General features: G+C 39.4%; 1 protein-coding gene across 2 annotated transcripts in view; it reads right to left on the reverse strand.

Annotated features, from left to right (window-relative positions):
- The window catches only part of ADCY2 (adenylate cyclase 2), a 436,230-nt gene that overhangs the window by 105,970 nt on the left and 305,388 nt on the right, over positions 1–24,872 (reverse strand). For both annotated transcript variants that reach the window (XM_082623793.1, XM_082623794.1), the window contains exons 7-12: positions 22,157–22,284; positions 16,724–16,882; positions 15,787–15,919; positions 14,065–14,241; positions 10,584–10,627; positions 6,726–6,806 (exon numbers count right to left, since the gene is read on the reverse strand). In XM_082623793.1, the coding sequence (XP_082479919.1) occupies positions 6,726–6,806; positions 10,584–10,627; positions 14,065–14,241; positions 15,787–15,919; positions 16,724–16,882; positions 22,157–22,284 (722 nt within the window). The remainder of the gene's footprint in view (positions 1–6,725; positions 6,807–10,583; positions 10,628–14,064; positions 14,242–15,786; positions 15,920–16,723; positions 16,883–22,156; positions 22,285–24,872) is intronic.

Below are 24,872 nucleotides of genomic sequence, written 5' to 3' on the forward strand. Positions count from 1 at the left end.
CTGCAGAGATAGGTTATTGTTCTGTTTTATGGCACTAGTTGGAGGAATCAAAGGTTGGTTAATATTAGAAAGAGGAGAAAATAAAATTTAAGATAAATTTTAACTATACTCATTTTTTATTCATTATATTCATTATGGATATCTTATGAATAATGTATGCCAGTAACTTATTTAAAAGTTTTTTTCTTTATTACAGATGAAATTTCTATTTAAAAAATGCTCCTGGATAATATAAGCTTAGAAATAAAATACGAGCAAAATTTATAAAGTGGAGATAAAACCAGCTCCTCATTGGTTAGTGGGGCCCCCATCTTTCTAGGTTTTAGTTACCTGTCTGTCCTGCAGGTGGACAGGAAGCACTCAAGACAAACTCTGCCTTTTGTTGTGTCCCCAACACCTAACACAGGTTCATAAGACTTGATCTCTGGATGGATGCTTGGGGAAATGATTGAATTCCAGTTGTCGGTTCAAGGTATTTGCTCATAAGAATCTTGGCTGCAAGCAGAGTTGCTGTACAACTAATTAGCCATAAGGCCGTTTTGCCATAATAGGTAAAATAACTGTTGATTCACAGTTTTGGATTCGTTACACTAGAAAATGATAATATATCAATCTTTGCACATCCTTCAGTGAGCAGTTATCTCTCCCACCCACCAAAACCAACAGTTTACCAAGCTATGACAAATATATAAAAGGCAGCTAGTAATTGACAATAGTCTTCGAGAGCATTAATCATTTGCTCTTTGGCTGATCTAGATACAACAGCTTGTTCTCTCCTGCCGTCTCTACCAAATTTATCATGCAATAGTAGAAGCTGGAGGCAAAAGAAGAATCCAGGTCCTATCCCCCCCAAAAGAAATGGTTGTATAATTATTGATGAGTATACGTTTTTTTTTTTTAAGTTTTAAATTTATTTTATTTTATTTTTCTTAACATCTTTATTGGAGTATAATTGCTTTACAATGGTGTGTTAGTTTCTGCTTTATAACAAAGTGAATCAGCTATACATATACATATACCCCATATCTCGTCCCTCTTGTGTCTCCCTCCCACCCTCCCTATCCCACCCCTCTAGGTGGTCACAAAGCACTGAGCTGATCTCCCTGTGCTATGCAGCTACTTCCCACTAGCTATCTGTTCTAGATTTGGTAGTGTACATATAAGTCCACGCCACTCTCTCACTTTGTCCCAGCTTAACCTTCGCCCTCCCCGTGTCCTCAAGTCCATTCTCTACGTCTGCATCTTTATTCCTGTCCTGCCACTAGGTTCTTCAGAACCTTTTTTTTTTTTTTTTAGATTCCATATATATGTGTTAGCGTACGGTATTTGTTTTTCTCTTTCTGACTTACTTCACTCCGTATGACAGACTCTAGGTCCATCCACCTCACTACAAATAACTCAATTTCATTTCTTTTTATGGCTGAGTAATATTCCATTGTATATATGTGCCACATCTTCTTTATCCATTTATCTGTCGATGGACATGGTGATTTTTTTTGCCATTTGACAGTGAAGATCATGAAATAGACAGAATCGTCTATTTGGCACAGAATTTGGCTTAGATGATTTGGTGAAATATAAGGACTGGGCATTTGATGGGACATTTCAGTATAGTCTGGATATGTATCACCAGTGATATACGTTACACATATTGATAAGAAATAGCAGAGTCCCTCCTCTGTTCATTTTACTCCCAGGGGAATCTGCAGAGGCCTAGAGCAGACTTTTTTTATATTGTAAAGAATGTATGTCTGACATTAGATACTGAACGTTTAGTGATCGACCTTGAGAAAGAAAGTATCATTGCTTTCTCTAAGATACACCCAAATACAACTATAACCATGTATCTACACACATTTTAAGTGCATCTAAGTATTTTTTGCATTCTTATTTTTTGCAATCGAATCTTTCAAAATTTTGTTGTTAATGTTTCATGATGTCCATTTCAATGTTCCTCTTTTATTTTCTTTATTTTATCTTTTATGGTAAAACTGTCTTATCCAATTATTCCTGAGGTGAATCCCCTTGCAGCAAAGATATTTTTGGTGAGACTACCGGACCCACACCTTCCCTGTGCCTTCCTTTTCCCACAGCAGGTCAGGTTTGGCCAAAGGCTTCTTCTTGAAGCCATAAGTGATGGGCCCAATTCTTCCTCTTTTGTCGTCAGAGTTAAGGAGAGCACATCCTCCCCACAGGTCTCACATCTCTGTGGGTTCTCTGAGGTGGCCTCAGTTCCCATTACTGATTCATAGGAAACTCAGAGATTTATAAATGTCATATGGATATTTGGAGTAAGAAAGATTTGTGTGGGAAAATAAGGTCAAATATTTTGGGGAATTGGAACTACAAACAGAGAAGAGAATGGAGAATGTGTGTAATATTCCCGGTCTCCTGACTGTTCCTGACCCAAGTGGTCTCTGGCACAAAGAAAGTCAACCCTGCCCCTGCACTTCACACACACAAAGAATGATTATTAGTTTATACTAAGTTGCTTTTGTGCTAGGCTGAGGCCAATAAAGGAAATTCTAAACAAGATCTTGACTTGAGCTGAGATCCGCATCCTCATGCAGAATTATTCTGGAATGTTATTGAGAAGGGGATGCTAAAATAGAGAGAAGACCATTTTCCTTTCATTATGGACTGACCGTTCGTATCTCCCACTTCATACGTTGAAGGCCTAACCTGCAGTGTGCGTATCTGGAGGTGGGGCCTCCAAGGAAGTAATTAGAGTTGAATGAAGTCCCAAGGGTGGGGACCTGACTCAAGAGAACGAGTGTACTTATGAGAAGTGGCACCAGAGAGCTCGCTCTTTCTCTTTTTCTGCATAGCCCAGAGGAAAGGCCACGGGAGCACACAGCAAGGGGACTGTCTTTTGCAAGTCAAGGAGAGAGTTCTCACCAGAAACCAACCATGCTGGCACCCTGACTCGGACTTCTAGCCTTCAGAGTTGTGAGAAAATAAATTTTTGTTGTTTAAGCCACTCAGCCCATGGCATTTTGTATGGCAGTCCCAGCTGACTAACACACCACCTATCTATGCAGCCTTGAATCCAAAGGTCCAAGTGGCCTCAGTTGTGCACTAAGGCCATGGGTGACCTGTGGCATTTGGGAAAGGTGGTCCATGGACCTGCAGCTGAAATAAATGATGCTGGATAGGTAGTCTCTCAGTGTGGAAGCCTGATCCTTCCCCAGCCCTGGGGTCGGTCGGTCATCCACCCATACATGCACTCCACTCCACTCAGACATAATTAAACCTGGGTCCCATGTCCTTCATTAACTCAGCAGCTCCTTTCCTGCACCCCAGAAGCCCCTGTTTCTCCCCTTTTGAACTTTTCACATTACCTCTTTCCTATTGTTTTTCTTTTTTTTTTTTAACCAATCTGGAAGAACCTGACATGGCAATCTCATTCTGAATATTAACTGTACAGCGCACCCCTCTACTGAGATGAATCTTACAGGAGCGCCCAGTTCCTCAAGAGAAAAATACTGCCGTGGAGGGGATGGTCTGGTCCGTCCACCCACAGGGCATCCCCTTCCCCGCTCTGCACCTCCAGAGAGGAGAAGCTTCTGGTAATCCTCCTCGGGGCAGACCTCTGGTACACACTTTCTTCCCTCTCACCTCACGGCCAACTAAAAATTGCCACTTGCCATCTGCCTCTACAAGGATTTTGTCACTGGCCATTGCTGCCACTGACCTTTAACACACTTTCAAGGGGGTTCAGGGTGGAGATCATGAATGAGGCATCTGTGCTCTGGGAAAACTGGCAGAAAAGGCCTTCAGATAGTTAAGATATTTTCAGGAGATTTTATGAGCCCAATTTCTTGCCTCTTCTCACATCTAGAAAAGCACTAAAATTATTAATGGACACATCTGCTCCTCGAGAAGGGGCCATAACTTCTGCTTAAACATGTGCTGGCTTGCACGTGCCCCCTTCACCAAGATCACGTATATACTGACCTCCTCCCCACCTCTTTGGACAGTTCCTCAGAGCTACCTGAGAGGCTGTCTCCTGGCCTACAGTCCTCATTTTGCCCCCAGTAAAACTTAATTCACAACTCTCAGGTTGTGCATTGTTTTTCAGCTGACATCACCCACCCAGACTAAGTCAAAACCTCTGTTCTGAGCTCCGTCCTCAGGGGGGCCTGGCCACCTCTGGTTTGGCTCTGCAGCATTCACTTTAGGGGTTTCCTGTCTTAAGGAATCCTCTGCCCACCAGCAGGATGGTGGTGATCACACAGTCATTGATTAGAACCATTCAAAGTGCTCACGCCCCACCCCCTCAGGCGGACTCCAAGTTGCTTCTCAGGGCATCCAACTTCCCACTCAAGCCTCTTTACCCTGAGAGACTCCTGCAGGGGCGTGGTGTGTCCTGATTGTGCTAAAGACTGGGAAGCACACCTCTGACCCTGGCGCGTCCTGTTATCACACCATGAAGGCTTCCCTTTCTCCCTCTTAGTTTCCTTCAAGGTTTGGCCCAGGTGTCACCTTCTCCAGAAAACTTGAGACTTTTCATCTGTGCTGTCCTGCTCCTCTTTACCTGTCACAACTGTAGGGCATCTGTGCAGTGATCTTTCTTCCCCTCACTCAGGGCTTTGAGGGGTAACACTAGGCCTGGGGTCTTGCTATGCATGTCTGATGCTGAGCAAATGACGACATTGTTCACCCTTTAACAAATGCTTGCTAAATGAGTAAATGAATGAATACATGAAAATCTGCATATAAATCACTGTTTTATGGCAATAGCAGAAAACGACTGAATGGTACATCAAGCCTGGAGTCCCTACTGAATCCTCAGTGGGAAAATCAAATAAGATCAGAAGAACATCTTATCGAAGAACAAGAGAGGTTAATGAGTAGGGCATAACAGAACGGGAGTGAAGCTAATTAAAAAAATAGGTGCATGATAGCTTCCATTTTAAAAATTCCCCTTTTGATTTTTGAGTACAGCATGACATTTTCCTCCACTTGATTTCTGAATGTGTTGGGAAAATTACAGCATAAGCAGTTACACCAACGTTAACCATGACTTTAGTATAAAACTATGCTAAAACACAAAGGTGGTAACCAAACATGTATTTGAGTACAAAATGATAGCATAGTGACAGACGATTCACAAACAACCTTGACAGAAATAAAGCAAAGCCAATGATTGTACTTTCTAATGATTCCTTTAGTAAGAACATTCTGAAAAGTGGGCATAAAAGTAGTTTAACAAGGTAGGCGTCCTGCATGAAGACATGCTGAGGCTGATTTCATACATTCATTTTTTATTATTACTATTATCATTGTAATTGGCTAAACTTTGTCAAGGAACAATATTTCTTCTCTCTTCTGCTGTATTTTATTCCAGTGGGTTACAAGTAGTAACTGCTATTTCCTCTGGTCAAATGAATCTACATTGTGTGAAATCAGACCTCCCTGGGTTTTAGGTGCCAGTACATTACAGGGAATCATTGTTTCTCAGTTGTGAGGTGTTGAGGTTTCAATCAGCGCAGAGTTGAGACTGTTTTTTACTTTGATCCTGGTATCAGGCAAAGCAGAACACCTATCTCGGCACTGCTGGTGTGCCCTGAGTGCTCCAGGGCAGGTGGAAGGCTTTATCTATTTGGAGTATACAGCGGGGATTAGGCAGGTGTGCATTCAATGTGCTGGCATATCTGAATTACAGCTCTAGCCAGCCCTAGAGACATTATTGTATATGTATGGAACTCCACACACACACACACCAGCTACATACATACATACACTCATGCGATTCCTCCATAAGTACTGTAAATATTCTGAAATGCACACTTGCAAGGCACAGTCTAGAAGAGGTATGCATTTTGCAAAGCTGTGTAACTTAAGTTTGGAGGCACAGTCCAGGTGAAAATCATTTACACTTTCCATGAGTCAACTTTCATGATAAAAATTCAATAGGTTTCCATAAAGATGAAAACTTTCGCATAAAACCTTTTCATTTGGATCTACTAAGGTTTTCACCGCAGTTTAATTCAATAAACATTTATGGAGCATCTAATGAGTACCAGGAACCACACTGAGTTGTTTACCTCCTGCCCTTCATGAGCTGAGCCATGGCACACACACCTAAGGAGAATTCCAAGGCCGGTGAATGTAATCATTCTGTGCAAGCCATGAAAGCCACCACCTTCTTTAAATCTTGTCTCCTGCCTTTTTGGACCATTTAAAACTACAGTAGCAATTATTGGCTTTATAGACTGAATATTTTGGCCTCCAAAGAATTGGTCTTCCTCCTGTTGCCTCCATGAATTCAGATTCTAATGCTCAAGACCCTCTTCCAGGATTTAGAGCACAGGTGCCTCCACATTCTCTGATTTTTCGGGGTGGGGAGATGAATGCATTTTGAATAGTGTTACACATTACAACTTAATGATTTTCCCATGTGGAATCTACTGATCTTTAAAAAATATGCTACTGAACACACTATGCTCTAATTTTCTCTCTATAATTATATATCATGTTGTTTATCAGTAATTTACTTGGGGAGGATTAGGTGGATTAAAAAAAAAATTTTAAATGAAATACTACTAACAAAAGCTATTATTAAGGACGCTAGAGGTGAAATGAATGAACTGTCTCAGAAAACTTGGCTTTGTCATGATAAGTATGACAGAGTTTGGGGGGAAATTCTTTTGGAAAATATGTCATTATTTTCAAATAATAGGATTGAAATAAGAGAGGAATGATAATTTAAAAGTACTCACTTTTGTGCATTGATTCCATCAATTGCTTGAATCATCCTTTCATTTAATTCCTCTTCAAATCTTTTCTTTTGTGACTTGGTTCTATATGAAGGAGGAAATATTTTGGGTAAGAATATTATTACTAAACTAAACAGTAAGCCTGTGTGTCTGTGATGCCAAAACCTCTGTCTGATTCTGTTAACTGAATTTTTTTAAAAAAGGAAACAGTCTATGTGCAGCCTTTTCTCTATTAACATATAGCCACTTTGTGGATTGAATGAATTGGCTAGAGTTTTTGGTGCAGTAAAATGTTGCCTTACTACTCAGAGTGAAATTAAAAAACAACACTGAAAGATATATCCTTGGTGTCTGAGATAAAAGAACTTTCTGTCCCAAGAGATGCACTAGCCCTTGAATTGTTGCCTTTATAAACTTTATTTTATGACAGAACATACTGGCTTTGGAAATTCCCTTGTAAAAATTTGGTGTGGTTGACAAAATAATCATTCCTGTTTTGTGTTTCCCTTGGTCAATTTTCAAGAATTTTCAGAACTAAAATCTTACTTGAGACACGTCAAAGCTTCATTGCATGTATTTAAATGTTCCTCAGTTTTGGTAAGCGCTATTCACAGAAAACCCCACTTATATGTGCAGACCGCTCACTTGATCTTGGAAGTAAATAATCTTCAATCATAATATAAAATGTTTTGCAAATAAATTGTGCCAAGATAAGAATGAGTTCTCCAAGGTTAATTTGACAATTAGCATGAGAATGATGTAAAGGAGAAAATCAAAATAATACTTGTTTTTAAAAGTTAAACATCTACTGCAAAGAGTCTAAGCACATCTGGCCCTTCTTAAACTGGCCTGAAAGAGCCTGCACCTGAGTCTGGGTGTCCGAGTCACCTAGGCCCATGGGAGTGAACACGAGGCTTCTTTGTCTTGTGGTTGGTTAAATTACTCACTGAATAGACCTCCTACTCTGGAATAAAAATAATACTTTTCTGAGTTTAGAACTGCCTCTCTATATAGATAAGAATAGTATTAAGTGTGCAATGTCATATTTATCTGTAATTAAATCTCATGGAATTATCATTAATGAGATGGATGTGATTAAATCTCATGGAATTATCATTAATGAGATGGATGGGTAATCTACCTACATTATATCATTGTTTGTGGGTTCACACTTTCAGGTCCTGCTTTCTTTAAACAGGCTAAGGGCAGTTTTGGTTCAAAAACAGAACGATATTAAGTGATCCACCTGTAGACACCAAGCCAATGGAATTGAGAGGTTTTAACATGCCAAATTCCAAGTTAAATTGGAAGGCAAATTAATTTTGATCCTTCTTTTAAAAAAAAGCATGGCATCTTAGCAATCATCTAAGATGGTTCATTCTCATTTATGGCTAAGGTGCTACCTTCATTTTAGACTCTTCTTTTTCTTTTTATCAGCCCTATGCCAAGTGTTGAGATTCCTGACTTCAGTTTGGTGGCTTTCTCTTTCAAAAAGTGCCTCCAAGTGTGAGAAGGAACAGTGTAGGTGCCTTGAGCTCACAAGAAAATTCAACCCTTCAATCATATGTCCAGGGTGCTAACAATGGCATTGTCGTTGTGAGTCTGTTTTAGGATTAGCTTAGATAATGCCTGTGTGGTGCTCAACGCAGTAAAAGTGGCACATGAAGTAACCAATAAATGCATATTATGCACCCTTTGTATTCAGTAATTTTCTGGCTAACAGCTCTTAACATGTAGACAGTTTCCTTGTCTCCATAGTTTTGTGACCTCCGCTACAGAAGTGATAGGATAAACTTGGGGCTGATCATCTCCCCACGAGAAGTTCTTAATTCACCAAGCAGGGCATTGTTCCTCAGACTTTCAATGTTTCAGCATTTTTGACATTCCTGTCCTTGTTCTTGCCCTACCATTGGCTTCCTCAGTACTCAGTGTCTCCAAACCCTCTTTCCAATTCATCTCCATTCTTTCTCCTGAGCTCCTTCCCGGACCTGTTCCACCCCCAGGCCTGGGCTGCTATATCTAAAGAGGTGTGAAAGAGGTCCTGCTTTACCTCAGATGATGCTTCACTGTCCTGTAATGCTCACTCAGTGCCAGGCTGTGGGCTCAGAGAGGTTTTAGGACCTTGGCCATGTTATATAGGCAGGACGTACAAAGGAAGTCCCAGGTGAAGCTGATTTGAAAGCCAAGCTCTCTCTGTGAGGCTTGGGGCCACCAAAGATCAACCACCACGGAGGAAAGTAGAGTAGATGTGGAGGAAGCTCTTAGGAGGGCAGACAGGACAGGAGAGCAGGTACAAAGACAGGTTTTGGTGTCACAGACCCTGGGCATGACCATGGCCTTGCCTCCACAGTCACGTGACTCTGGTCATCTCTTAACCCAGCACCTTGGTTTCTTCCCTCTTAAAATGATAATGACAATTTCATCTACCTTGGAGTAACCCTGTAGGGATGAAATTAGACTTCCCATATGCCTGGTACAGCTAAAAGTGACAGCTTCTGATCACTGTCTTTCAGACAGTGCTCATCCCCAAATACATTGCCCACGTCATACTGGCACTGCACGAGGTATTTCCCACTAGACAGATGAGAGGACATAGAACATATAAGGTGAAAGGATGTCCATGAAATTCTGTAGACAGTTGTTTGCAGATGCGTTAGTCTCTTATTGGCCTGAAGAGTCAAGCCTTCTCAAGATATGTGACAGGCCCAAAATATTTCTTAAATTACCTTAAGCTCTCTTTAATTTGGTATTTGCCACTTAAAAAATAACATTTCAAAAGCCCAAGAACCCAATTTTCCTTATAATATAGGGCTCTAAGTGTTATACGTCAATGTCAAAATTTCAAATTTTACACAAAATACAAATTAGAGCTCATTACAACAAAAATAAAGTAACATAGAGGGGTCAGAAACAGTGTGCCCTTAAGATCTGGCAGGGAATTATCTAACTACTTTCAGGCAATGCGTTTTCTACAGGGATAAACTCATGTCTCTGTGGGGAAAGAAAAGTTGACTCAAGTTTTGGGTCTTTCATTAATTACCCTAACATCTTCAAAAAGAAGTACTTAGCTCCCAAACCAATGCAAAAGTAAGACTCTGAGCCCCAAAGCTAGAGGAACACAGACAAGGAAAAGGGTTTGTGTCTGTCTGTGATCTTGTGAAGATGACAACAGGGACCTGCAGGCCTTTGTGGAAGCAATTTTTCTTTTCTTTTTTTTTTTTTTTTTTTTTTTTTTTGCAATATGTGGGCCTCTCACTGTTGTGGCCTCTCCCGTTGCAGAGCACAGGCTCCGGACGCGCAGGCCCAGTGGCCATGGCTCATGGGCCCAGCCGCTCCGTGACATGTGGGATCTTCCTGGACCGGGGCACGAACCCGTGTCCCCTGCATCAGCAGGTGGACTCTCAACCACTGTGCCACCAGGGAAGCCCCGATTTTTCTTTTTTTGAGCAGTGTGGGCTGCATTTCTTTTCACTATAGAAAGGTTGGACCTACCTTGCTTTTCTTTCTGGGATTCAACCCCACAAACATCATTTTAAGTAAGTTACTCATTTTAAGAAAGTTCAATTTTTTACTACAGATTAATATGAAGAAGAATCATTTTAAGAAAACAATTTAAAGTTCTAAAGTGTTTACTAGGCAGTGTTTTCCTTTTCCCTCTTTTAACTCTAATAAAATGACACCAATAATCCTAGTTTTAGAAGCTGAAAGCAAGTTAGTAGGGGTTTTCACAAGTAGCTGCTCTTTTTTCGGAAGAAGTAGACTTCAAAATACTATAATTGATGATAATTACTTTTAGGGATAAATAAAAAGCAATTAAGCCTTTAAAAATTAGAAAGCGGAATGTATACACATATACTATACCTTAAGGTGCGACTTTGAAAATTATGCTGACCCATTGGTACATCCTATTAAAAAAAAGAGTATTAGTTGCCAAAAACATACTTTAAGAATCTTTCAGTGATAACAATGTATATTTCTTATTCTATCATGGAAAATATAATTTAGGTAAAAATAACTACCCATGAGGAGAAAAAGAGCTTAATTATAAATGTGAAACATGATTAAAAATTCAGTTTATATTTAGAATGTTTTTGTAATCTATAAACTCTGGTGTTAGGATTGTGGTCTGAATTTTTAAAATTTCCATCCTGATATTTGCAGATATGATTTCAAACAATGCCTGCAGAGGACTGTTATTAAAGTTACTGTAGACAAATGATGTGAAAATGTAGTTTGGCATCAGACTGAAATTTATAAAATGCTTTAAAACACAAACATGATCATAAAATCTATAGTCAATCCTTATCACTGACTGGGCTGTTAAGAAATGGGACTATTGGTTAAGTGTGTGAAAGTGAGAATCATTGATCAAAAAGAAGAAATGTACATATGAGTGTTGGTAGTTCCTGAAAAAGGTCAATGACAGAGAGAGACATTGGTCAGAGTTAATCAGTGGGGGTCTCCACTGCCAAATGTTCAATAATAGACTTAAAAAACCACAAGATTCACTTTCATACATTTAAATAAAATAAAATAATTAAAATAAAACTTGTAACAAAGTGGCTCCAAATAAACTGTTCTTTGTTGCTTTGATCTCCAAGGTTAGATCAGGAAATGTATTTAGCGTAGGGAAAGGTGAGCCTTAAAAAAATAACTGAACTCCAAGTTTTATTATATAAAGTAAAATAATGCATTATTTACCAGCTCTATCAATGTTAAATCAAGAGTCAATGAAGTTCTGCATAGGGGATTAGATAAAAGAAATAACTTTTGGCAATGACAATTTTTCAACCCCGGGATGTATTACTAAGAATGGCAATGGGATCTTTCTGGAACTGAGTAAGGGACACAGTCCTATGGGTTTCATGTGCTAATAACCAAAGCCTCAGATGTCCTCTGTCTCTACTCAGGCAGTCCCTAGGCTCCATGTCTGTGACTGGAGGCCAGCTGGTCAAGAAAACTGAGTTTGTTCCACAGGCCCTCTGATTTTTATACACAATTTCCTGAAGTTCAATCTCTAGCCAGTTAAAACTCTCTTGAAAGAGGCACCTTCACTAACACATAATAGCAGATTAAAGTCAGCCTGAAATCTCTCCTTCAGTGTTTTGCTGAGATAGTAAGGCAGACAGTTGCTCTTAAGTCCTGAGACAATAAAGACTGATAAGAAATTAGCAACCACCGCAACATCAATCACACACCCAGAAAAGCAAGGCCTTATTTTCACAGGTACACATATGAAACAACACAGAAAATCATGTTTTAATATTTAGATCTGATTCTTATTTCTTGAAAACCAACTGACCGACCGACCGATCAACTCTTGGTTTATAACAAATGTTGATGAGAGATATTAGCCATTAGTACTAATAATAAATGCAGTGTGGAGATGAAATTATCCAACTTTTTTCATAAGAGTGATAGAAGCATCGACTTTCCCTGACTACTAGAGCCTAGGGTCTTAGGATACCTTTCCTCTAACAGGGTCTAGTTGCTGGAAGGTTCCAGTTGCCCCAGTCCTGCCTCCTTGGATCTTTTCTCTTCTTATGATCTCATCCAGCTCCATGGCTTCAAATATCATCTAAAACCTGATGCTTCTCACATCCACATCTCCATCTGGGGCCTCTTGCCTGAGTTCCAGACTCACACACCCAACTGCCAACTTCCTAGCTGCACTTCGGTGTCTAAAAGGCATACTGATTTGAAGATGTCCATTAGCAAAACCTGGATGTTTCCATCTGAAATCCCCTGACTTTCCCCGAGTATTTGTCATCTCAGTTCATAGCATCATCATTCTTCTAGGGGTGCAGCCAAAAAAGTGTGGATTCATCCTTGATCCTCCTTTTCACACATATCCACTCCATCACCAAGTCTTATACGTTCCACTTTCAAATTATAACCTGAGTTTGCTTCTCACTGTTTCCCCTACTAAAATCTTAGCATAAGAGGGCACCATCCCCCTCCCTTGGGACACTGCATTCTTGCTCCATTACCCAGAGCATTAATTATACTATGTCCTCCCCTTGCATAAAACCCTCTAACGACTTCCCATCACAATCAGAATAAATTATACATGATTACTTAGAGCCTCTCACCCTGATGACCTCCCTTTGCTTTACTGCTGATGATGTTACAGCCACACCAGTCTCCTCTCTGCCCTCAAAGATGCCAATTCATTTCCATCTCAGGGACACATAATTTGATTTGCCACTGACTTCTCCCCTTCTCCGAGATGTCCCCAGCTGCCCCATCCAGAGTGGCCACACCATTCACTCCCAAAGACGATACTCCATTTTCTCTTCATCACGACCCTGAGCAGGCACATGGAGTGATCTTTTTTGTTCATTTGAGGCCGACTTAGGGTCTCTCTCTTTCCAATAGAATGCAAACTCCTCTAGGACTTGCCCTGGTGGTCTCCCTTGTTGACTGCCTGATGGATCATGATCTTCTGTCAGATCATTTATTTTTCAGTTGAAAGAGAACAAAGGAAGTTGAGAGGAGATATAACTGAGACAACACAAGAATGCTGAGCCCCTGCCTTTTGGGCTTGGGTGTGTGATTGTGAAATGTCCACTTTTACCTGACAGCCTGGTATGTTTCTTTTTCTCATCAGCTAATAAGAATTATGTAACATCCCATTTTCTTTCTTTACCTCAAATGCATCCCTAATACAATTAGTGCTATTCTGCATGAAATTTTACTCAGAGACTCTTAAAATCTAACTATACCATTGGGATTATTCTAAGTGCTCAACTTGGTTTACTTTTCTCTCCTCTCATGAGTTTTTCTATTGTCTATCTGCACTTCAGCTATCTTATTGAGAATGTCCCTGCTGCAAGGAGCACTGGGACTTTATTCTCTGTTGGAAGTAAAGATGATGTAAATAAGGATATCCAACAATAGAGTGTACATTGTTTCTGACACAGCCTGAACCTCTGGGTGATGAAGAGACAGTTTTATTGATGCCACTCAAATTCCAAGGACATCATGCCTTCATTTGTTCTCTTATTAAGATGCTCGGGCTTTCTATTGTACTTCATGATAGCAGAAGCAAAACACAAACCTGGATTTAAAAAGAGTTCCGCTGTATTCAGTTGCTACTGTCAGTTGTAAATTACAGTCTTGGGTAATAAAGTTATAATGCAAAATCACTCTAGGTTAAAACCCTTAGCAATGCGGGGTTGGTGCTCACGATAACCTGATATCTGTAAGGAATATCTGAGAATGCCAATCTGAGAAGTCAGAGATGGTAAGCTTGCCTCATTACAGACAAAAGTTACTTTGGCAGGAGATGCCTTTGGGGGAATTAGCTTTTGCCCAGCGCTAGGGCACGGGGAGGGCATACCGTGGTGCTGATCTTGCCGTTCTCCGTGGTCATGCTGTCTCTGTGATGCAGGTGTGCAAAGGGCTTAGCCGCCCCCCAGGACTCCAGGTACCGGGTCATGCGGACGGAAGCCCTCATCTTGGCTCCATCGAGGGTGGATCGAGGTCTGAAGAGGTGCTGGGGGCTCCGTCGTTCTCCCTTGGGGTGAGAAATAAAGCATGACACCTGGCGGGGCACAGGTGCACAGCCTCCCGCCTTCCTGCTCTGCCCACCAAGAAGCTTCCCTTGAGTAAGCAGATTCCTCTAACATCATGCCCTTCACTTTCCTGGTTCCTGCTCTCATTCATCTTCAGTGACTGGTATTCAGTGCCATGAGCTGTTGGAGCCAAATGACTTTTTTTTCAGACAACAAAACTTACCTGTAATTGAAACTTAGGGAAAAATAATAGCTATTTTAAGGGATGTTTTTATAAAGCTGATTCTTAGACAGAATATGCTGATTTGTTTCAATGTGTTCTTGATGGTTGTGTTTATTTCCTAAAGCGATTGGGGGTTTTCTGATGCTAAATGGCCCCGAATATCGGTGTTTTGGTGTTCTTTGCCTGAACACGATGTTCTTTCTTTTCTTTTTTTTTTTTCTTTTTTAATTGGGGGTATAGTTGCTTCACAGTGTGGTGTTAGTTTCTGCTGTACAACGAAATGAATCATCTATAAGTATACATCTATCCCCTCCCTCTCGGGGCTCCCTCCCACCCCACTCCCCATCCTGCCCATCGAGGTCACCACAGAGCACAGAGCTGACCTCAGTGTTCTTTTTACACATTTTTTTTAACCTCTTCCCTGTGCCGTCCTTGTCCCATCACTGTACAGTTTGTCCCGCTTGTCATACATCTGTCTCCAGATCAACCCTCTAGTCAGCTGGAAGTTTGTCTCTGAAGGTGAAACTGGGGTTTTAGGGTTATTGTAAGTAAACGTTAATAAACTTGATCCTCTTGATTTTATGATATTGGTTATGACAATTCAGAGGTGTGTCTTGCTGCTCTCTGTGCTATTTACCAGCCTGCAATTTGGAGGGAGTTTACAGAAACCCTCAGAGCTTCAGTTTCTTAATCTGTAAATAGCAGTAGTACCCATTTGGCAGGAACTTGGGAAGGGTTAAAAGAGATGAGAACTCTAAGCCCCTGCTCTGGCCTGACACGTGGTGTGAAGAGAGTTAGAGCCAGCAGCTGTCTGCATGCGATGAATGGTGTTTACTACTGTATCAAAGTTACTATGTCTGCACATAATGTACTCACACAAGTGTATACATGACATTTACTTGCCAATCTTCCAGAAGCTTCTTCTTTCCCTTTTTCTTATATCTTCATCCTACTTTCTCTCATTAGATTTTTATCATCCAAAGCCCTGAGCAAAATCCTTATCTTTATTTAATTTTCTAACTGCCAGGCGGGGTCCATCATGGACTAACACACACATTGATCAACATTGACTAACCTATACAACCTTGTGATGCAGACAATACCCTTGTCATATAAACAAGCGATTCATTTCAACTGTTTCTTTAATAAATATTTGAATCCATTGTTACAAAACACATACGCATTTAAAGTAGTTTTAGAGTCAAAGACTAGTGAAGAATTACACTAGTTCTTGACTAAAAACACTTTCCATATCAGTACTTTGCCCTTTACACTTTTAATCATAGAAGTCATAGGCTAATTATAGACTCTTTACAATACTGACCTTGGGGTTGATTACAAAGTAGGTCTTCACCAAGTGCTGCTTTAAATATGGGTCTCTGATGTCACCATCTCCTTCCTCCACTTTATAAGCCCCATTCAAGTGTTCCAGTGTGACGGAAGAAATGTGAACACGTCTGAAATTCCATTTTAAAACCACAATCAGGATATATAAGGAGGAACGTGAAAGAAGACTTTCTATTTATTTGGGATTTCAGAGAGAATCTCTTCTGCCCCAAGTGAAGGAAAGGCTATATGTTCTTAGTAAAATTGACTGTAATTAAGGTTCGTAGTCTGTTAACCACTGCTTTGGAAAGATGCTCCCAGATGTCATGAGCTACTAATATTTGGAGCTTCTCTGCACTCACAGAAACCTGCATGGTGAATTACAGCAATTAAAACTCAATCATATCGAATTTTGGGGTATGAAGATTTTTTTTTTTGAAATGCATGCCAAAGTCATTTTAGGAAGTGTGCTTATCTGTATAAAAGTATGGGCTTTCTTTCTCAATGCTTGTTCTCATGCTTCTCCAAATTACAGCACTTGCATTGAGATTCTCGTGTCATCTATCCAGATGGTACCGTTTGCTTATTTCAAAAGTACTAATTTCAGAAGTTACCAATAATAGAGAAACGCCATATATCTCCACTGACTTATAAACCATCTTTAACTTAGGTCTCTATTCATAAATATGCAAATAAGTAGAAGTCTGTAATTTAGGATCTGACATCCACAGTCTTTGTCCATGGGTTCCAGGGGTGGTTGAATTGGGGCTTGAGAGTTCATGTCCATCTGGTTAATGGAAAAGGCCACTGGGCGTGAGTAACGTGATACTAACCAAGGCAACAGAAATCAGTGAGCAGTCAGTTATTAGCCTGTCGACCTATTATTCCTAGCCCTATAACCTGCTGGACGAGAGAAAGCCAATGTGCCACCTTACCCGGGGACCCCTCCAGCTTCCATGTGGTTGGCCAGGGTAACGTCATGGGACCATACGTCGTACTGCCACTTCTGCAGCCCGATCACGCCACAGAGGACGTTCCCAGAATGCACTCCCACGCGCATGTTGATGTCCACTCCAGTGGCGTCCCTCACTTTCCTAAAGGGAAGGAAAGTCACATCACCTTCCAGGACCAGCCTGTTCTTCCTTTAATTCCTGGCCAATTTTCTGGGCATTTTATCATTCAGAATGTCTCAGATCGTTGGAAATACTGTCATGAATTCTTCCTGTGGCAGAAGATTGTTGCTCCGAGGCAAGAGAAAGGGATTTTTCTTCGGTTACTACCAGACTAAACCACCAGTGCCAAGCCAATGCTCTGGCCGGTAAAGCATCAGGATGGCAGGGGTTGTGATGCAGCATTTTGGTTGTAGTTTCTACTTTTTCAACCAATATGTATCAAGCACGTAACATGTGCTGACACCTCCTCAGAATTTTCCTACTAGACTCGTGTGACATTGCCTTGTACCATCAGAAACAATCTTAGATGCCATTTGCAATTCTAGTGCTTAGCATAATGTATGTCCCCAAGGAATATTTTCTGCTGATGAGACAATACGGCTTACTTGTGAGCTTAATAATGACTTTAGCCTGAATAGGAATTTTTAAAAAATAACCATGAGATGAAAGCTTTTCAATTGTGCACATTCTTTAACAGAAGAGAGAAAAGAATACTCTTTAAGAAGCTTTAATAATGCATAAGGTATCATTAAAAAGAAACTCATTTAAAAAATCATTTAAAAAATACTTTAGGACTCTGTTGCCAATTCATTGAAAGAGACAAATGAAGAACTTCCTTTAAGGGAAAATAGCAATGCTTGGCGATGCTTATTTGTTTCTGCCAGTTAGACACATTTATCAATTAAAATTTTATTGTAAAAGAAGAATGCAGGAAGATATCCCTAGTTAATGGAATCACCCCAAGAGGAAACGTGGAGGGAAGCAAAGACACTGATTTCAACACAGCAAGTCGGAAGGGTTACCAGGTGTGGGATGCAGTAAAATAAACCTGAACCATCTCAAAATGACACAAGCATGCTTAAATGATGGAGTGACATCATCTGAGCATACTACTGATAAAAAGAAATGGGTCCATGATGTAAAAATAAATGACGTCCTGAAAAAAGGATATAGAAGCCTGTCTCTTTCCCCTCCCTTCCTCTCTACCTTCCTTACCTGCTCTCATTTTTTTTTTTTATAAAAAAGACAACCTATTTGGGGTACTCTGCAAGTCACCCAAACCCTTCATTCCTGTTCCCACGAGGAGCATCTACATGACTTGGGAGGCTTGTCCTACCACTCTGTCCCCATCAGCACTGAGTGGGACAGCTGCCCGGGCCCTGCCTTGTCCTCGTCTCCGGGCCTTTGCTCACTATGGTTCCTCTCTGCTTCCCACTCCCCTGAGTGTCCCCTTCCTGACAGGGCCCGGGGGTCACAAGGCCAGTCCGTGATAGAAGTGACTGGTTAATGATTCGACTCTTTAACAATCTCCACATGCTTCATGTCTTTTTTAGAGAAATGAGTTGTTCAAGGGTTCAGATGGCCTGACTGACCAAATGTTTTAATACATGTAGATGAAATCTGTGTGATCTATAGAAAAGTGTTGAAATAATCCCTTAGAGCTTGCAATAATAATAGACAATCTTTCTAATTTAAGAGGAGCCTTAATCATTTACACAACCAGGGTCTTGAATATCACTGCCTTGATTAAGAACAGTTTACATTTTCATGACAGGAAAAAAAAAAGTCTTTTAAGTGTTGGGAATATTCCAAAACTTCAGCTGAAGTGCTTTGGCAGTGGTGACTTAGCTAATGGGGAACAAGGCTTGGGATAAATGTGGAGGTCCAAACTTGGAAGGAAAAACATAGGCAAACGTTCCTGGACCCATGTTACTGGTTCCCACCAAAACTGGAGGTAATCTGGCAAAATTCCAAGTGCCAAGTGTGTGCTTTCTCCTCAGCACCTTAAAAAACTAAAATTCTTGCTCATCTTTTGGCTTAAGAAATGGGAATGGAAATGCTTGTCTTTGTATGTGAGAGAGAACAAAGAATTTTGGAAATGTGCTGAGGTGTTCGCTCTTTTCCTGGCTTATATTGGGGGTGTAGAAAGACAACCTATTATTAATTTTTTATTGAAGTATGGTTGATTTACAATGTTGTGTTCATTTCTGCTGTACAGCAAAATGATTCATATATATATATTCATTTTTATATTCTTTTCTTTATGGTTTATCACAGGATATTGAATGTAGTTCCCTGTGCTATACAGTAGAACCTTGTTTATCAATCCTGTATATAATGGTTTGCATCTGCTAATCCCAAACTCCCAATACATCCCTCCCCCACTCTCCCTCCCCTTTGGCAACCACAAATCTGTTCTCTATGTCTGTGAGTCTGTTTCTGTTTCATAGATAGGTTCATTTGTGCCACATTTTAGATTCCACATGTAAGTGATATCATGTGATATTTGTATTTCTCTTTCTGGCTTACTTCACTTTGTATGGTAATCTCTTAAGTCCATCTATGTTGTTGCAAATGGCATTATTTCATTCATTTTTACTGCTAATATTCCATTGTATGTATGTACCATGTCTTCTTTATCCATTCATCTGTCAATGAACATTTAGGTTGTTTCCATGTCTTGGCTATTGTGAATAGTGCTGCTACGAACACACAGGTGTATGTATCTTTTTGAATTGTAGTTTTGTCTGGATATATGCCCAGGAGTGGGATTGCTGTATCTTCTGGCAGTTCTATTTTTAGTTTTTTGAGGAACTTCCATACTGTTTCACACAGTGGTTGCACCAATTTACATTCCCACCAACAATGTAGGAGGGTTCCCTTTTCTCCACACCCTCTCCAGCATTTGTTATTTGTAGACTTTTTAATGATGGCCATTCTGACCAGTGTGAGGTGATACATCATGTTAGTTTTGATTTGCATTTCTCTAATAATTAGCGATGTTGAGCATCTTTTCATGTGCCTGTTGGCCATCTGTATGTCTTCTTTGGAGAAATGTCTGTTTAGGTCTTCTGCCCAGTTTTCGATTGGGCTAAAACAACCTATAACTGATCACTTTGTCAACTGTACATGAGCCAAACTGTTGATACATAGCAGGGGAAGAATTCAGAAGCCCTTGGTCAAGGAGTAGCAGATCATGGGGACACATGGCCATTAGGATATGAAACTTAAGTTTAAGTATAAGGAAGTGCTCTGGAAGTTCACTCAAATCTGTTGACATTACTGAGATGCTGGACGCATAAGATATCACTGAGGCATCTATGATGAATGGATAAAATACAATACATACATACAATGGAATGTTATTCCATCATTAAAAGGAATGAAGTACTGATACATACCACAATATGAATAAACCTTGAAAACATTATATAAAGTGAAATAAGTCACACGCAAAAGAACAAGTATTGTACAATTACAGTTGCATGAAATATCTAGAACAGGCAAATTTATAGAGACAGAAAGTAGAACAGAGGTTACCAGGGGCTGGGAGGAAGGGAATGGGGAGTTATTGCTTAGTGGGTACAGACTTTCTGTTTGGGACAATGAAAAGGTTCTGGAAGTAGATAGTGGTGATGGTTGTATGACATTTTGAATGTATTTAATGCCGCTGAATTGTACACGTAAAAATGGTTCAAAGGGCAAGATTTATGTATGTATATTTAACCCCAATAAATAAATGTAACAACAAAAGAAGGTATTACTGATGACCTGATGACATGCCAGTGGACAGAATGTAGAGAATCTTTTTTCTTTTTTTTTTTGTAAATTTTTTTTTGGGGGGAATCTTTTTTCTAAAGGCTCTTCAAAATATTGGAATTACATAAACTTAACAGAACTGGAAAACAGTTGATTCCAAAGCAGAAAGTAAGCTTTAGTAAAAGGGTGGATTGTTGAATCCAATGTGCTATTGATTCACATAATATCATCCTTCACAAAACCTGTTTATAGAATCCATTTCCCCTCATGTTTGAAACCAACATTGAGGTGACCTCCAGGGGTGGGTTATACATTTGAGAAAATCTGTTAGGTCTACATTGATTAAATTTACTTCCCTCTAGACCCACAGTGGCGTGAATAGTTAATGACTCTTGAAATAAAGCTGAAAAACATTTTTTTTCTTCTATGCCTCCAAGAAGACAAATGATTTACTTATGGGGAGAAGAAGAGGGACAGTTTTTTCCCACACAATGTATTTCAGGTGGGAAGCTGAGGTGACACTGCCCACCCCTCCCATCTTGAATCTTCCTTCAATTCCTCTCGATTCCTTTGCCTCTCAATCCCTGACTGTCCCACAGTGACCCCTGATGAAGGCTGAACAAGTGGATCTGGACACTTAGGTCTGCGGACTCTGCTGCGGCTAGGGCTTCACTATTCTTCCCTGGCCAGCACTGGAAACCCACCGACGAACCTCTCAGTCCACTTCGGTGCACAACTAACACCACGGTGGGCTAAACACAGTGATAACTTGACTTGCTGCTTTCTCACTTAAGGTCCTATTTACTCTGACCCCGAGGCAAGGAATTAGACCATCAAGCACATGGTTCCCATCCTATTTAGATGAAAAATATGTGGAGGATAGGGGGAAATCACGTGACCAAAACTAGGCAATTCCTCCCCCCCCCAAAAAAAAACCCAAACCGAAATCCTTCAATCACACAATCAGAAAACAAGAGCTTTTTATCATTTATAAGAATACCCTGGCTTCTATGAAGGTACTTATAAAGAAGTATGAATTATGGTACAGGCAGTGAAAATTCACTTTTTACCTCACATTGTTACCCTGTACTTGTCAACTGTAATGATAACATTATTCCATGTAAGCAAATCTTCTCTAGAATTACCATGAAAGAACCTATAGATACAAGGCAGAAAACTATTATGGATATAAACTGAAACTACATTCACAGAGCTGAGCGTGACTTAGATGGTGTAATTCTGGGCTGGAGTTTTATATTCATGGCAGTCTGGTGGCAAAAACTACTTTCTCTCTTACAATTTACATGTACTTGTCAGAAATCAAGAGATGCTAAGAGTACAGACTTTTTCCTGAAGATTGGAGGAGACCTTTACATTTTTTTAAAAAAAGCACTTTTGAAACAAACACAAAGGTCCCTTCTCATAGATTCTAACTCAGTGTTGCTGTAATCTAAGACTAATAATAGCAATACAAAACACAGAAGGCTTACTTTGGACTTAGTTCTCACACGCCAATAAATGAGTCTCTGCCCATTTATATTTAAATGTACAATCATGTATTTAGTTTCAGTAGACAGAAAAATAGGAATAGTTGTAAGAACTACAACTAAAACTTATCAAACAGTTAAGAAAGCTCTTACTAAGCATTACACTTACTTTATGGCTTCACACATATCCAGTCCCATTTTCACACAATTCTTGGCATGGTTAGGGAGAGAGATAGGGAGTCCGGAAACACAGTAGTAGCAGTCTCCTAGAATTTTTATTCTCATGCATTCATTCTCCTGAAAGAAGAAATCACAGAAGTTCAGCTGCATTAAGCACATATATAATGATTTTGATTTACCAAATATCACCAAGTGCTAGTTCTACTGGCATTTTCACAGTGAATAGGTTTTGTGGGGAGAAAGAAATGAGAACTTCTTGAGTTTGAGTTTCCCTTAATTACCTATCAAGATTGAGCCACCCTCACCTGCGTGTCCCTTTACCAAAGCAGGAAGAATCAGGGTAAGGGGTAGAAGGGAAAGCTGAGAGAAAGTTCTGGAATGATTTACACTTAACACAGCAGAGGAGGGTAAAGATAGGACCATTCTCTTTAGTCTGAACAAATCCAAACATTGACAGTGAAATGAAACATTCTATGCAAACAGAATCTTTCAGGATAGAAAATGGTAAGCAGAACTCAACTGGAATCAGAATTTTTGTCATTTCCTACTGTGCTCATGATTTTCCTCATTTCTTTTAAAGCTGAAGCAGATTCTTACCTGCAGACATGTAGCTTCTGATAAACATCTCTACAACATAATAAGCCACCATTCAACGTTGCCAAGTAATTTAAAACTTAATTCTGATCTGAGGTTAAACCGTTTTAATATAAAGTTAGACAAACTCATTATTTTTCTTGGCTGGGTTGTATTTATATCATAATATTGAGATTAACTTCATTCATACGCATTAATCCTACATCCATTTCTAACCTTTTCAACTAGTTTATAGACTCTTCACTCAAATTTATAATAAATACATAAATAAACAAAGATGTACCAAACACAGATTTTTATTTTTTTGGCCACGCTGCATGGCATGTGGGATCCTAGCTCCCCAATCAGGGATCAAACCTGTGCATTGGCAGCCTGGAGTCTTAACCACTGGACCACCAGGGGAATCCCAGATTTTTTTTTCTTCTTAACACTCGCACAGGCTTATGTATAAAATGAACAAATTTGAAATAATAAAATGAACATAAGATCTTTTTGTTCTTAAGTATGTGTTAAGTTTACTGAAGATTTTACAGATTTCTTTCCCTGTCTCATAGAGAGCTGTGTACTTTCATGCTTATCTATAACATATAGATGATGTGTTAGTAATTCCTGATAACAATATTTTAAATACTAAAAAGGCAAAACATTGCTTATTAATAAGGTTTCTCTCCTATACTTCCTAAATATGTATCCTGGGTCTAGAAAACAGTAAGATTAAGAATAGTGAATTCTTGGCACTCTTATCAATGATCAGCTGACTGTATATGCATGGGTTTATTTCTAATCTCTCTATTCTGCTCCATTGGCCTGTATGTCTATCTTTAATACCAGTATCAGACTGTTTTGATTGCTGTAGTTTTGCAATATATTTTGAAATCAGGAAGCACGATGCCTCCAGCTTTGTTTTTCTTGCTCAAAATTGCTTTGGATATTTGGTGTCTCTTGTGGTTCTATATGAATTTTAGGATTTTTTTTCTATTTCTGTAAAAACTACCATTGGGATTTTGATAGAGATTGCATTGAATCTGTAGATGGTTTTGGGTACTATTTTAACAATATTAATTCTTTCAACCCATGAACATGGAATGTCTTTCTACTTATTTGTTTCTCTTTATATTTCTTTTATCAATTTTTTATAGTTTTTGGTGTATAAGTCATTCACTTAGTTAAGTCTATTTCCTAAGTATTTTATTATTTTTAATGATAATGTAAATGTGTTTTCTTGATTTCCTTTTGAGATACTTCATTGTATAGAAATACAGCTGATTACTGTACATTGACTTTTTATCCTGCAACTTTACTGAGTTTATTTATTAGTTCTAACAGATTTTTGTGGACTCTTTAGGGTTTTCTACATATAAGGTCATATCGTCTGCAAACAGAGATAATTTTACTTCTCTTTTGAGTTGGATGTCTTTTATTTCTTTTTCTTGCCTAACTGCTGCATCAGGAACTTCCAGCACTATGTTGAACAGAACTGGTGAGAGTAGGTATCCTTGTCTTATGCCCAATCTTAGAAGAAAAGCTTTCAGTTTGTCACTGTTGAGTATGATATTCACTATGGGTTTTTCATATACGGCTTTATTGTGTTGAGGTAAGTTCCTTCTTATTAGTTGAGAGTTTTTAATCATAAAAGCATGTTGAATTTTGTCCAATGCTTTTTCTGCATCAATTGATTGAGATGATCATATGATTTTTACCCTTCATTCTGTTAATGTGGTATATCCCATCAATTGATCTACGATGCTATCCAACTTGCATCCCGAGGATAACTCCCAGTTGGTCATGGTATATGATCTTTTTAAAGTGCTGTTGAATTTGACTTGTTAATGAAATAAACCGGATACAGAATGACAAATACTACATGATACCACTTATATGAGGAATCTAAATTGGTCAAACACAGAAGCAGAGTATAGAATGGTGGTTTCCAGGCCTGGAAGAGGGGAAAATGGGGAGGTGTTGGTCAAAGAGCACAAAATTTCAGTTGTGCATGATGAATAAGTCCTAGAGACCTACTGTACAGCATAGTGTCTATAGTTAATAATATTATATTGTATACCTAAACATTGGCTAAGAAGGTAGATCTTATGTTAAGTGTTTTAATCACA

Source organism: Mesoplodon mirus (assembly GCF_964341445.2).
Source record: "Mesoplodon mirus genome assembly, chromosome: 5".
Taxonomy (NCBI): domain Eukaryota; kingdom Metazoa; phylum Chordata; class Mammalia; order Artiodactyla; family Ziphiidae; genus Mesoplodon; species Mesoplodon mirus.